Source organism: Oryzias latipes, chromosome 10, assembly GCF_053564925.1.
Source record: "Oryzias latipes strain Hd-rR chromosome 10, Olatipes_Hd-rR_3.1".
Taxonomy (NCBI): domain Eukaryota; kingdom Metazoa; phylum Chordata; class Actinopteri; order Beloniformes; family Adrianichthyidae; genus Oryzias; species Oryzias latipes.
Window position 1 is genome coordinate 6609401 of NC_136246.1, and position 13596 is coordinate 6622996.

Below are 13596 nucleotides of genomic sequence, written 5' to 3' on the forward strand. Positions count from 1 at the left end.
TGTGGTGATGGACAGACTGACAGAGGAGGTTAAAAAGGAATCTCTGTGGACCTTGATGTTTGCAGATGACATTTTAGTGACTTTGTAGGGAGCAGGTGGAGGAACATCTAGATTTTCCGGTTTTGGACAAAAATAAACTAAAAATCAAATAATGAAAACCTTTAAGGGATCTGGAAGTTAGAGTAAAGCTTCAGGCTCCACTAAATTGAAACATGCTTTGTTACCATGGTGATGATCCTTCCTGTAGAGTTCATTAAACCTGCTTATTGGAACCGAAGCAGGTCATGTGACATTTTGCAAGTAAGTAAACAGAATCATTTGAGTCCAAAAAAAAGAAACAGATTTATTTTCACCAACAAAAAATTAAAACTAAAAAAAGGTTTTCTACTTCCAATCCCATTCGTAGATGTCAACAGCTCTGTCTGCTGATTGGCTGTTATGCTCTATGATGTCATCATGCGAGGAGCGATGCTCATTGACATTAGTTCCTGGAAGAGCAACTTGCAGGCGTACGGCATCCGGATCAGAGAGATCTGCACCCAAGCAGGAGAAAGAACCGTCATCCAGACAAACCTCTCCCAGACCCCAACCTTCTGTAACCGGTCGCTGGGATTTACCTGAGTCTTGTTGCGGCAGCCGCGGCACTCGTACGTGTGCGTCCGGGTGTTGGCGATGGCCATCAACCCACACAGGTTGCACACGTGGACCTGATACGGGTCTGAGGCTTCAAACAGACGCTCTTTCAGGAACTGAGCAGCTCCGTGAGCAATTTGACAATCACGCTCCATCTCGCCGAAGCGCAGGCCGCCGTCCCTGAGGACGCAGAGAAGACGATGCTGACGACCGCTGCCACCCGAGCCTAAGGCATCACGTTCATCTCAGCCGGCAGACAAAGCCTGCTGTGTGCGACACTCACCGAGAGCGGCCCTCCATGGGCTGCCTGTTGAGAATCTGGACCGGGCCCCGGGCCCTGGAGTGGATCTTATCGTCCACCATGTGCTTCAGTCTCTGGTAATAGGTGGGCCCGATGAAGATCTGAGAGGTCAGCTTCCTTCCAGTGAAGCCGTTGTACAGAACCTGACCGTCACAGAAACTTTATTAACAACACGATCAGCTACAAGCCTGTTACCATGGTTACTGATGCTGAAAACTCTGTCGGCACGACAACAGCCGAAAAACAAAAATAAACACCCCCCACCCCACTGCAGCCACAGCAATCCTTCAGCAAACAAGAATCAATGAGAAGCTGACAAACGTCAAACCACATCCAGCCTCCATCCATCTGTGGATGGGATGTTGGAAGAGCGTCAGCAATAGCAATAGTTTGGTCGTGAGTGGAACATCTTCAGATCTTAGTCCTCAGATCAGCTGTCAGCAGACAGGACTCCTAGTGAGGAGGATTCTGTCATGTTCTCTGTCTTGGTTTTATCTGGTGTTGACTGTACAGAAATGCTTTACAGTAACTGCTGTGAACCTCAGGGTCACCAGTGCACAGATCCATGTAGAGCAGTGTTTCCCAACCCTGGCCCTCAGGGAACGCTGTCCTGCATTTTTTAGTACATCCCTGCTCAAACACACCTGCCTTTGATGACTGTCAGTGTCAGGCTTCTGCAGATCCTGATGATGAGCTGAATCAGGTAGAAAACGTGCCGGACAGTGAGGACCAGGGCAGGGAAACACGGATCAGTGTCCAACAACAAGCTGATGACTCCAACAGTCTCAGTCCAGATCTTCAAATTTAGCAGATTTAGCAAAACCAGAAGCCATCTGAACCTGCTTCACTGCGTTTCTTCTCCAAACAGAGTTCACATTTACTGGAACTCTGAACTCTGTTCCAACACCCAAAGGAGGGGAGTAGATCAGGTCTATCAGTGAGGACCAGCATTTGTGAGGAAGATGAAGCTCCTTCCTGAAGAAGAGCTGTAAGGACTTCAGTCCAACTGACAAGACAAGGAACAGGGTTCCCTCACTATATCGCAGTTCACCTTTCGCTGTTTGCAGTTTTTTTTCATTGAAATTTTGCACGTTTATTTTTAAATACACAGTGCTCTGTATTCTGCTGTTAACCTGATCAATCAACCTCCTCTGTGCCGTTTCTCCCATACAGTTTGGCAGAGTTACATTAATCTCTGATCAGATCTTTGCTTTCATTCTATAACTGTGAACTTTTATTTAAATCAAGGTTTAAACTTTAAGAGTTTAAGCAAAAGAAAAAAGTTCATGTCTGTCTGAGAAAAGTATATTAAGTTTATTGAGAGGACTTTTACAGCCTTAGAACATCTGTAATCCTACTTTCACTTATGGGTTAATTTCAGAACGTAAATCCTCACGATAATCGATGGAACACTGTAGACTTTAAATCTAGTTTTCAATTAAAAATATTAACTATGAATGGAAACTGTCAGTCTGTCATTACCTAGTTCCCAGAATGCACCTGTGCTGCACCAATCCTAATATATGAAAACGTAATCACAAAAGCTCCACTTCAGTTTGTACAGGTTTTTGGTTCCCAGTAAAAGGAATCAAGTCGACTGACAGGAAGTGACTTCATCCTGACCTCGTTTCCTCTCAGGTGGTATCCGTACTCAGAGAGCAGGTTTGAAACCTTCTGAACGTTGACGGCGTCGTTGAACGGAGTGGCGTCTCCAATCTCCCCTTTGTTGGCAGAAACCTGGAAAAGGAAAAGCCGATCAAAAAGATATTCCAGCGCCTGCAAGTCAACACCCAGGGCAGCATTAAGGTCATCCATCATTACCTTGCCCTGCAGACACTCGATCAGATGACCAACTGTCATTCTGGACGGAATGGCGTGGGGGTTGATGATGATGTCAGGCGTGATCCCCTCACAGGTGAATGGCATGTCCTTCAAAATAAAAGACATCCTGTTAAAACCTTAACACCCACTGCATGACTTCAGCTGGGGGTCCCAGATGTGTCATTTGTTTAGGAGACACAGCATCACATCACCACAGATCAGACTCCTGAGGGAGCTGGATGTTGATGATGGGGGCGAAATCTGCCATGAACCCCAACAACAGCTTGTTGATCTCTCTGCTTCAGAGCCAAGTCAGTTTTACCTCCTGTCTGTACTGAATGCCACAGGTTCCTTTCTGCCCATGTCGACTGGCAAACTTATCCCCGATCTGAGGGATCCGCACAGAACGCACCTGCAAGAGAGAGCATGCTGATCAGGAAAAGACGCTCATGACTCTGGGAGGACGGGGCTCTCTGGAGCCTCAGGCCCAGATGTGGCTGTGAGCTCATACCCTGATCTTACAGAACTTGTACCCCTCCTGGTTCAGGGTCACCATGACCTGGTCCACAATGCCAGTCTCACTTGTTCTCAGGAAGGTGCTGCAGTCCCTCTTGGTGTAGCGCTTGTTGGTGCTGTCGAGCTCATCGTCGTTTTCTGGCAGAGTTACCGTCTTTCCGATGATCACGTCTTCGCCGGACACACGAACGCCGGGCGCGATGAGTCCGTCATCGTCCAGTTTGTCATAGATGGCATGCCTCATACCTGTGAATGGTTTAAATTCAGTGAGTGATGCTCCACTGCGTGTCAGTCACATGGCTGGAGAGAGGCACACACCCTGGCAGGTTTCGCGGGTGGGTTTCTCAAAGATCTCCTCCTGGTCGAAGCCTTTCTTAGACTCCTGCTCTTTGTAAGAACGATAGAAAACAGACCTGATGAAGGAAACAACAATGAGAACAGCAGCAGCTAAACAAACCCTGAGCTGATCCAGGTGAAGACGTCAGCCACGCACCTGAAGAAGCCCCGGTCCACAGCAGATCTGTTCATGATGACAGAGTCCTCCTGGTTGTATCCCGTGTACGAGGCTATAGCAACAATTGAGTTGATTCCTACAAGCAGCATCAGAAGACGTTAGACTGCGAGAAACAACGGTCTGTTACAGGTGTGAAATGTTGCAGCTTCAGAGGTTTCAGCTGTGAGATTCTGATGCGTTTTGTGTGCCGGTGCCTCACCTGCAGGCAGCTCTCTGAAGCGCAGGTACTCCATGGATCGAGTAGTGACCAGCGGTTTCTGAGGGTAGTACAACACGTGCGCCAGTGTGTCCATGCGCACGTGAAAGTTGGTGATGTACACACCCATGGCCTGTTTACCCATGGCAGATTGGTACGTGTTCCTGGGAGACTTACATGGGAAAAAACAAAACGGCATCACCGTGGAAACCGTCACGAGAACACGTCAAACAGGGAGGTTTTCCGTTTTGTACCTGGTTGTGGTCGGGGAACGGGATGATGGACGCGCAGACTCCCAGGATCATAGAGGGGTGGATCTCACAGTGGGTGTAGGTGGAGCAGTAGGCCACGCCCTTCTCCTGGAGGTCATCGGGAGTCATCGCCAGCATGACCGTCTCCTCCTCCAGCGTGTCGATGTACTCCACCACGCCACTCGCCACCAAGTCCTGCCAGCTGCTCCCAAAACAGACAAAATGGTTCATTCAAGATGCGCCATCTTGCTAGATCAACTCACGCTGTCTCTGTATGTGGGGGGGGGGGGGGGGGGGGGGTCTCAGTCCTCCTTTACGTTACAGGGTAGGGGGAGGGGCCACAATAGTTTCAAGAACAAGGTCTGTTCAGAATCTCTTTATAATTTAGGGCATATGGAGAACGAGCGACACAGACCCAGCATGCACCTCTTTCCAGGAAGTTTACATGCTTGACCAATCACACAATAGTATTGAACAAAGGTGACACAAGCTGCCAGATGTAAATCATGCATCGTCTTAGCAGCGGTTGTTCAGCAGTTGACACAACAACTGAACTTAGAGTGGACCAAAGGTCTGACCTGTAGTTGTTGTACTCTCTCTCCTTCAGTTGGTCAATGTGGCGTCTCTTCAGCAGAAGTTTCTGCTTCTCCACGATAAGGAGCGGCCTGCAGATCCGACCAGCGTCCGTGTAAATCCTGATCTCACGCTCTCGAATGTCTCGAATCATTGATACCTGCAACGGCATACATCACGTCACCAAGAGTGACAGGGGGCGGCACTGTGAAGACTCAAAGTTACATTCACTAACAAGAACAAATCCCGCTGAGGAATATCATTTCAATCTCTTACAAACCACTTTTTACTGATAATAGAAGAACTTATTTGTTTGTGTGAGACGTCATTTAGAGCAAACACTTCCTAGTTTATGAAAAAAAATGTACAGAAAGTTTGAATATTGATAAAGATTCTTGGGATTTTTTTAAATATTTGAAAGAACCAAAAAGTACTTCAAGGAAGCATAATTATTGCAATGAGTAAATATATATGGTCAGTAAGCAACAGTCCAGATGAACCAGTGTGCTGTGGGAAATTGCCCTCATTAACTGATCTAAAAACATTTCCCATCTCCAGGATTTCAGCTCTCTGTTCATCCAAACAGGCCCTGATAAAACACTGAGGAGTTAGGAATATAAAAGATCGTAAAATACTTTTTCTTTGCGTTTATTTTATTTTATTTTATTAAAGACATTTTGATAAGAATGACGGCAGCGCGATTCAGCTACAGCTCCGGCTGTATTTAGGAAAAGTCCCCCCCCTTTACCTGTCTCCACCAATCATTCTTGGAGGCTTAATCACATGTCATCAGTCTGACCAATCAGAAGTGGTTAAAGTCTTCACTTCCTTGCTCTGATTCTGCTCAAAGTCTCTCAGTTCCAACAAAAATTCCAGCTAAAGCTCGTCTTTAGCGGTGTAGCTTTCCACAGAATCCGGTGTCAGACCGTGGAACAAGTGAACAAAATAATGAAGCTCAGAGAAGAGAGTCTGTCTGGCATCACTACATCTCCCATGATGCATTGGGTTAAAGTGACAGCGTCTCAGCGTACAATGAGTCGTCCCTGTTAAACGTCTTGAAACCACAACGAACCACCATCAAACAGTTTTTAAATCTTCTTGATGAAATCAGAGGTCAACAGTTTAGTTCTCCTTCAAGGTTTGTGTTTATTGACAGCCAAACATCCCAGAGTTTGGTCCAAGTCATCTTTCTAACTGAAACACTTTAGAAAAACTAATTAAACCTCAACATGTTCACTTTTTGTGTAGCTACAGAAAACATTAGTATAATGTTAGTTTGTTTGTATAAATTTTATCAAACAAATTGTGATAATTAGTTTATTTTGGACCAACATTTAAAAAAAATGTTTAAAAAATAAATGACTATTTAGAAAGATAATATTTGTTTTTTTTTGTGAGGTTACATAAAATTGCATGTTAATAAACTGAAGGGAAAAACAACAAGCAGAGTAAAATTTCAAATAATTTAGTTGAAAATTATTCTGGAAAACTAACATAACTTTGATTAATTCTTTTAGAAAAAAATAGCTGCAACTTCCAGCTTTTTCTGCCACAATTATCACAAAAATGCATGCGAGACTGTGGAGGGGCTGTACATCAATAGAGACTATAGAGTTTCTCCTTTTTATAATTTTTGGATGCTGGTTTGCATTTCTGTCAAGGATGAAGTGTGCCTTGACTCAAAAAAGGTTGAGAAACACTGATCTATACTGTATGACATCTATGGTTCCCATTTGTGGTGCCTTAAATGAGCACAGGTACCAAAGTGCAATGAACTGTACTAAACTGAATGAAACCGTTATGAACCAAACTGCACTAAACTGTACCGAACCATTTGAAACAAAACCAAACTAAAGGAAACAGTACCAAACATGACTGAAGTGCACCAAACCCCAACGCACAAAGCCAAACCTCCCAGTGCTGTACACTGATGAGGATGCAGCTGTCCTGAGCCGGTTACCTCGGAGACGATGATGTCCATCTGTCTGCGCAGCTTTCTCAGAGTGTTCATCAGCTGCTCAGGATCTTTGTGGATTCCGACCCAGCAGCCGTTCACAAAGATCTTTGTTGCACTAAAACATCAAAAGCACACATCAGGCCTGCAGGTGAAGAAAGCGGGAGTTGAGGCGTGAACCTGGGAAGAAAACAGGTGGCTGACTCAGCAATGGCGGCAGGTGAGATCTCCTCCAGGTTCTCCATGCTCCACTCCTCCAAGAACTCCAGGATGGGGGACGGTTGGGAGCCCACAGAGATGTAGGCCATGAGGGCCAAGTTCTTCACCAGACCCACAGCATGACCCTGCAACCGGGGGATCCAGTCAATAATACGGGACTCAATGACGCTCTCAATGCCAGCCTGGACTAAACTGAGAATGCCTTCATTTTGATGAACTTCTGAGTTCTGGTTGACCCACAGGAAACCCAGAGTGAAGAGGAAGTTCACCTCTGGAGTCTCAGCCGGACACACCATCCCCCACAGGGTGTTGTGCAGCTGCCTGGGCTTGGCCAGCTTTCCGTCTCTGCCGATGGGAGAGTTGACTCTGCGGAGGTGGGACAGCGTGGAGGCGAAGGTGAGGCGGTTCAGCACCTGCAGGCACCAAAAATCACCTGGAGGTCAAGTCACGTGGAAACATCTTTTCTGAGCAAAGGCACGACTAACGGGGCAGATTCTCCTCTCACCTGCGACACACCGGCCCGAGCCTGGTGGGCTTTCTTCACGTCCCCCCAGTTTCCGGTGGCCAGAGAGTATTTGAGTCCATCCGAGATGATGCGAGTCTTAATGGCGAGCTCGAGATTAAAGTCCTTTCCTCTGTCGATGAACTTCTGAGCGTAAATCCTGATCTCCTTCAGCAGGTTTTTGAACATGCTACAAGTGTAGAGACACAAAGCTGTCATTATGCAGACCCTGCAGGGAGGAAGCCTCCTCAGACCACCCACAAGGTCGATGCTCCTTAAGGACAACCTAATTCTAACATCCACCTATGGGGGAGTGAGGTACTACTCTGTCATGGGAGGGGTGCTCTTTAAAAAACACTGGAATGAAGTTATAATAAGGACAATAGACTGGGATGGCTCCTTGGGAAAGTAACCAAAGTTTAGCTACAAGCTCCAGAGGAACTTAGTCTTATTGAAATATTTTTTTAATCAAAGTGCGTGAAAAATGTAATTTCTTTGGTCAGATGCAAACCTGCAGGCCGCCAGGCTTGGTGGAAGCGTTTGAACCCTGATAACTCTGCGGGATGCATTCAGATGAACAAAAACGTGAGTGTTGTAGGGACAGCAGCCCTGCTGAAGCAGGCAGGAACGTCCGCCACACTCTTTGGTGGAAGAGCCTTTTTTTTACTCTATTCTCTTCATGGTTTCTCCACAGAAACCATCGAGCGTGTGTCTGAGTGGAAGCATCAGCAGACCCACCCTCTGAACAGGAAGGCCAGCAGCGGCCCAGCCAGGTCCAGTCTCTTGTTTCCGTAGTGATCTCTGTCATCCAGCTCTCGTCTGCCCAGGGCAGCCAGCAGCAGCCTGTGGACCATGTACCTGAAACACACCAGACGCACACCTGAAGACACTCCAGCTCACCTGCACAGGTGGGGAATCCTCCATCCTCAGTGTTTCCTTCAACATATTCGTAAAGACCCTCCGTGTGGAGGTGGGGGGTGAGTCCACTCAGGCTATCTCTGGTGTTTCTTTGGCGTATCCTGGATCATTTCTACATTTCTAATGTTTTCTTTTTCCCGCAGATACATTAACATGTAGACAAAACGTAACAGACATCAACCTTATCATTACGCTGGCTTGTAATGTCATTGTTGGCACTCCTACAGTTTAAACAGCGAAGGCTCAGAGATTTGATTCTTCTCTCACTTCTATTCAGTTTGAGTATAAAAAAAGATTTGCTTTCAACAACACACTAGTATTGACCGTCTCATCAGCTTTCGACACTGTTGAACTGCATAGATAGCAGCTCCTTTGATCCATCAGCTGTTTTCAGGGAGTCTCACCCTAAGAAGTAGGCCTTCTTGGTCTCACAGAAGTCGCTGACTCCAACGTGCGGCAGCATCTCTTTCTGTAAAACCTCTTTTGCGTATTTGATTCTCCGCTCTTTGGTGACTCCTGGCTTGGCTCCTCTGGAACCGATGAAGTTCAGCGCCACATTCTGCTCCTGGATCACAAAGGCTTCATCCAGAGAAGGCTTCACCTGAAAACACGGTGGCGTGATCGTTTCGGTGACACTGTTGCCTTCAGTTCCTGTTGGAACTGCGTGACAAACGCACCATCTCCATCATCTCGGGGTCATCAAAGTCGTAGATGATGTGTTCCAGGATGTCTCTGTCAGACACGAAGCCCAGAGCTCGAAACACGATGATGATGGGAACTTCCTGTCTGATATACGGCAGCGTGGAGACGATCCTCTGGCCGATGGCGCTCTTCTTGACTCCCTGCACCGACGCAGCCGTTTGTGAGAAACTCTTCACCCAGAACCAACATGAAGCAACTCTCCTGAGTGAGGAGGACTCACCTGTCCACCCCTGGCCATCATGCTGACCCAGATGGTGCTGGTGGGCCGAGAGGAGTTCTCCAGACAGGACCGACACTCTGCCGTGTAGGCGTACTTTGAGTCCTTTTTGGCAAAGACGTAGACGGTGTTGGTGGCCATCTTCTCCTGCGCGATCAGCACCTGGAAAGTTGAGACACAGGTTTCAGGCGTCAGAACCAGCTGGAGCGCCCGTCTCTGACCCGGACAGCAGGCGCCGGTCTCACCTTCTCTGAGCCGTTGATGATGAAGTAGCCTCCGGGATCCAGCGGACACTCGTTAAGCTCACACAGATCTCGGTCGGTCAGGCCGCTCAGCAGACAATAGGTGGAGCGGAGCATGATGGGTATTTTCCCGATGAAGGTCTTCTGGTGCTGCGTCTGTAGCTGGTCCTCCCCCTCCTTAATGATGGTCTTCGTGATGTCCACATAAAGGGGGGCCGAGTACCTGCGGGCCAAGCAGACTGGGTGAGGGCGGCGCAGAGCGACGTCCGGGGAGCGCACGCTCGCAGAGACCTACGTGAGGTTTCGCAGCCGCGCCTCGTTGGGCATCATGGGGGAGGGCGCTCCGTCTCTCTCCCAGTGGGTGGGCTTGGACAGGTAGATCTGCTCAAACTTCAGCAGGAACCGAGGCTACAACAGAAAACACAGTTCTCCCTAAAAGCCTCCGGTAGGCATTTGAGTGTGATGGAGAGGAACAGATGAAGGCTCCGGGGTTTACTTGACAACAAAGCTGGTTTTTGATAGAGCTGCACGATGAGGAAAACTCGCGATATTAGTGATCAATATAGCGATAGCGATTTAACTTGCGATACCTGAACAAACAGCAAAACAACCAAGAACATCCATTTAACTGCAACAGTTTAAAAATGACACTCAATGATCCTCGTCTGCATGGGAGGCAAACGTCTAACATAAAAGAGCTCCATCTGATTGGTCAACAACGTGAAGGCGTCCATCTGATCGGTCAAATGCATAAATGGATTTATTTGATTTGTTAAATTCTTCAAGCAGCCATAAGATTGTTTTAGCACATTTAACGTAACCGTTTATTGCACTTTTCGCCGCCTTTTGCGATTGAATGTGATCCTTTCACCTGTGCTCTCTCTCTTTACCCTTCCATCCCCCCAAAAAGCTTCAGAATGACCTCTGGGGGGGGGGGGGGGGGGGGGGGGGGGGTCATGGACTTGGATTTGCCTTTAATCATAAGCCGAGACGGTGCACCTCATGGTTACTGACGTATTTATTCGCTCGTGATTTTCTAAATACATGCAGTCCATGCTGAACTTTTCTCTGGGTCACACAGACCCGGAGGAAGGTTTAGGTTTTGGTTACGGTCACGGCGGTGCATCAAACGGGTTACGGCAGCACACCGCTCCCGTCCCGCGGGACTCGGGTCAGCTGAGGAGAATAAATGTCCCACACCTACATGCGTGACAGCTAACGGGGCTTGAACTTTAAACACGCTCGAGCAAAAACAAGATTAGTTTTAGACACACTGAAAATACGTGGGGAAAATGCAACGATAGACGTGTTTGAGATGAACCGGCACCTCGCCTGGATCGTTAGGGAGACCAGGCGGGGGGGGGGGGGGGGGGGGGGGGGGGGCACTGTGAGATGAAGGCGAATCTGCAGCAAGACTGAAGGACAACAGTTGGAGTTGTCCTTAACATTCAATTTAGTTTTAATATTCTTCTCCCCCTTAGTATGATCTGTGTTATTATATATTTTATGATTATTTTAATGTTTTGTGATGTATGTAGCCTTTTTAATGAATTGGTATTTTAAATTATTTTAATTAATCACTCCACTACAAAAACCATCAGGACACATGTCCCATAATGCATTGTTTTGTAGTCTCTAGTTTCCAGCTGTGTCCGGGTAGGTTTGCCCCTTGCTCCCACCCCTTTCTCGCGATATTTTTGTGATGATTGACAGTTGATGTTGGAGCAAAAACAAAAATATATGTCTCACACCAGGTGATCTGTGCAGCGTTGAGTTCACCTGGGTGATCTCAAACACACTTATTGTGCATCTTGGCTGCACCTATTTGGTGTCACAAAGATAAATTTCCATCTGTTTTCTTTACTATTTGTACTGTCATGACAGCGATGGTGCTGTCAGTTTACCTTCTTGTTGCATCTTCAAAAGTGAAGAATAAAATGTGACACTGAATTTGAAACAGCACATTTTAATTTCTGCATCTATTATTAAAGTATTTATTAGTAATACAGTGGAAATGAATAGATTTGGTTAGCATGTTGATTTACGGTATGCGCCCCTAGAATTTTCAGTTAGGGGCCACAGTGCTCCTAGTGAAAAAAGTTAGTCTGGAGCCCTGATGTGGCATAAAAATCAGAAGCTCCTACTAAAACTGAAGGACCTGCAGCCCAAACCAGCCAACGCAGACTCACCGGCTCCTCCACCTCCCCTGACGTGTGCTGTGCTTCAGCCTGCAGGTCGATGGGAGGCGCGTCCTCCACAATCCTCTGCACGGACATCTGGATGAACTCATCGAAGGAGTCCAGCTGCTGCCGCACCAAACCCTTCTCATCGAAGTACGAGCTGCAGAACAGACAGCAGTTCAGGAAGAGCTCGGAGAGCTGCAGCGGATCAGAACCGTCTGCGTCACATCCTGCACCAGAAACTCACAGAACCGATGATTAAAAGAGATGACTGAAGAGGCTTAAAGTGTAAAAGATGATCAGAAAAAGGTTCAACTTTTCCTTTGTTTTTTATTGAACTCTATCTAAACAGCAGTTTGGGTTTCTGATGCAGAACGCTCTGGTGACTGCGTGACTGCTGCGTGTGCGGCAGCAGAAACCCACTCATGTTTTGTCACAGTGGGCCTGACAGGTGAGCTTACCTGATGACGATCCAGCATGCTTCCTGCCACAGATCTGGGGTGATTTCATCATCGTCTTCATCATACTGGTTATCTAACAGACACAGAAATGATGAGGCCACATCCACACTAAGACATTAAAGGTAACTGACAGCAGCTGGTCATCAACACTGAGCTGTTGGTTCCTTAGGGTTACGCTCTAGTTAGTTTGGTGGGTGTCCGTCATCGGTCTGGACTGCAAATAAAGGTTTGTTTGTATATGACTGTGTTATCATGACAGAGGGAGTGAGGGTTTATGTTCATATTCCTTCTCTACATCCTAACTACTTAAAAAACTATCTATTGCCCTGGTTATTAAAGCCAATTAAAGCCATGTTTACTGCTTTTCTTTTATGGCAAATATGACATTTTATGACGTAAATCTGAACATGTTTGATGATGACCATCATCATCATCATGATGATGGTTAATAGAAATTCCTTTAAATACTTTTTTTTCAAATGAAAAATTGTTCAAACGCAATGCATTGTGGTCCAAATTCACCAATCAAGTGACCATCAAGGCACACTGGTTTTTCGCAGAGACTTCTGGGAAATTTCTAGCGATCTGGATTTTGGAATTGTAGATTTGGATTATTCGGACAGTCACTTAACCAGAATCAGTGAGCGTGTTTACAGGTTAACAAACAGACTGAACAGATGTTAAAGCCACTCAGCTGCTGCTCCTGCTGCTGTGGAGCGGCGCTGCTCCTGCACGGCAGTCACCTCCCACAGCATCCCACTGACCAGGGAGGGTGGTGGGCCCATTCCCAGAAAACAGTCTTCTTCTTCTTCAATTCTCCAACTATTCAATGATGACCATATTGGTGAACAAACATTTCTGGTTTGGCATAAAATACTTCAAAATATCGCGACAAAGTGCTAATGTTTCCCCCCAGCCGGACTGACTAAAGTTATTTGCGTGTTTCCTAGTCTGCTCGTTTTCCACGCGTGTTTTTCCCCCCTGGTTACTACGTGCGTCTCGGTTTTAAGAGTCTGTTCAACTACAGAAAGTCCGGTTCCAGAAACTTGCTGCATGCAAAGAAGCTTCAGACAGGTTTTGGTTGAACAACATGGAACATCATGATCATGGATGGAGGAGACGTTCGCCATGCGTGAGCGTTCACGCGCAGCTCTAACGGCGCTGCGTGGAATCCGCGCCTCACCTTCGTCCTGGTCGTACATGATGGCTTCCGAAAATCCCTCAAAACAAAGACGGCTTCAGAAAAAAGAAGACAAAAACACGGAGAAGCGGCGCGCAGCCTGACACAGAGACCCGGAAACACTTCTTCTTTTTCTGCGGGGTTTCCGGTGTTTGGCGGTCATCTGCTGTGACAGCGCCCCCTGCGGTTGAGGCCAAGAACAGCAGTGTGCGAAGT

General features: G+C 47.0%; 1 protein-coding gene across 1 annotated transcript; it reads right to left on the reverse strand.

Annotated features, from left to right (window-relative positions):
* Positions 1-317: 317 nt before the first annotated feature.
* polr2b (RNA polymerase II subunit B) lies at positions 318-13596 on the reverse strand. Its single transcript, XM_023959544.2, has 25 exons — positions 13384-13596; positions 12201-12273; positions 11749-11899; positions 9855-9967; positions 9563-9782; positions 9321-9479; positions 9076-9240; positions 8803-8999; positions 8219-8338; positions 7484-7670; positions 7248-7391; positions 6964-7103; positions 6766-6877; positions 4811-4965; positions 4236-4434; positions 3985-4153; positions 3765-3861; positions 3590-3684; positions 3267-3517; positions 3078-3167; positions 2756-2863; positions 2558-2671; positions 917-1077; positions 618-813; positions 318-533 (listed from the first exon to the last, which is right to left on the reverse strand). The coding sequence occupies exons 1-25, from the start codon at positions 13400-13402 to the stop codon at positions 444-446; spliced, it is 3525 nt and encodes a 1174-aa protein (XP_023815312.1). The 5' UTR covers positions 13403-13596; the 3' UTR covers positions 318-443.

Bases quoted from the DNA above. Each gene is read 5' to 3' on its own strand.
- polr2b (XM_023959544.2), bottom strand. The intron at 9,968-11,748 runs GTGAGTCTGCGT...TTTCTGTTGTAG, and splicing joins CAGGGGAGGTGGAGGAGCCG to CCTCGGTTCCTGCTGAAGTT. The intron at 9,241-9,320 runs GTGAGTCCTCCT...GCGTCGGTGCAG, and splicing joins TGATGGCCAGGGGTGGACAG to GGAGTCAAGAAGAGCGCCAT.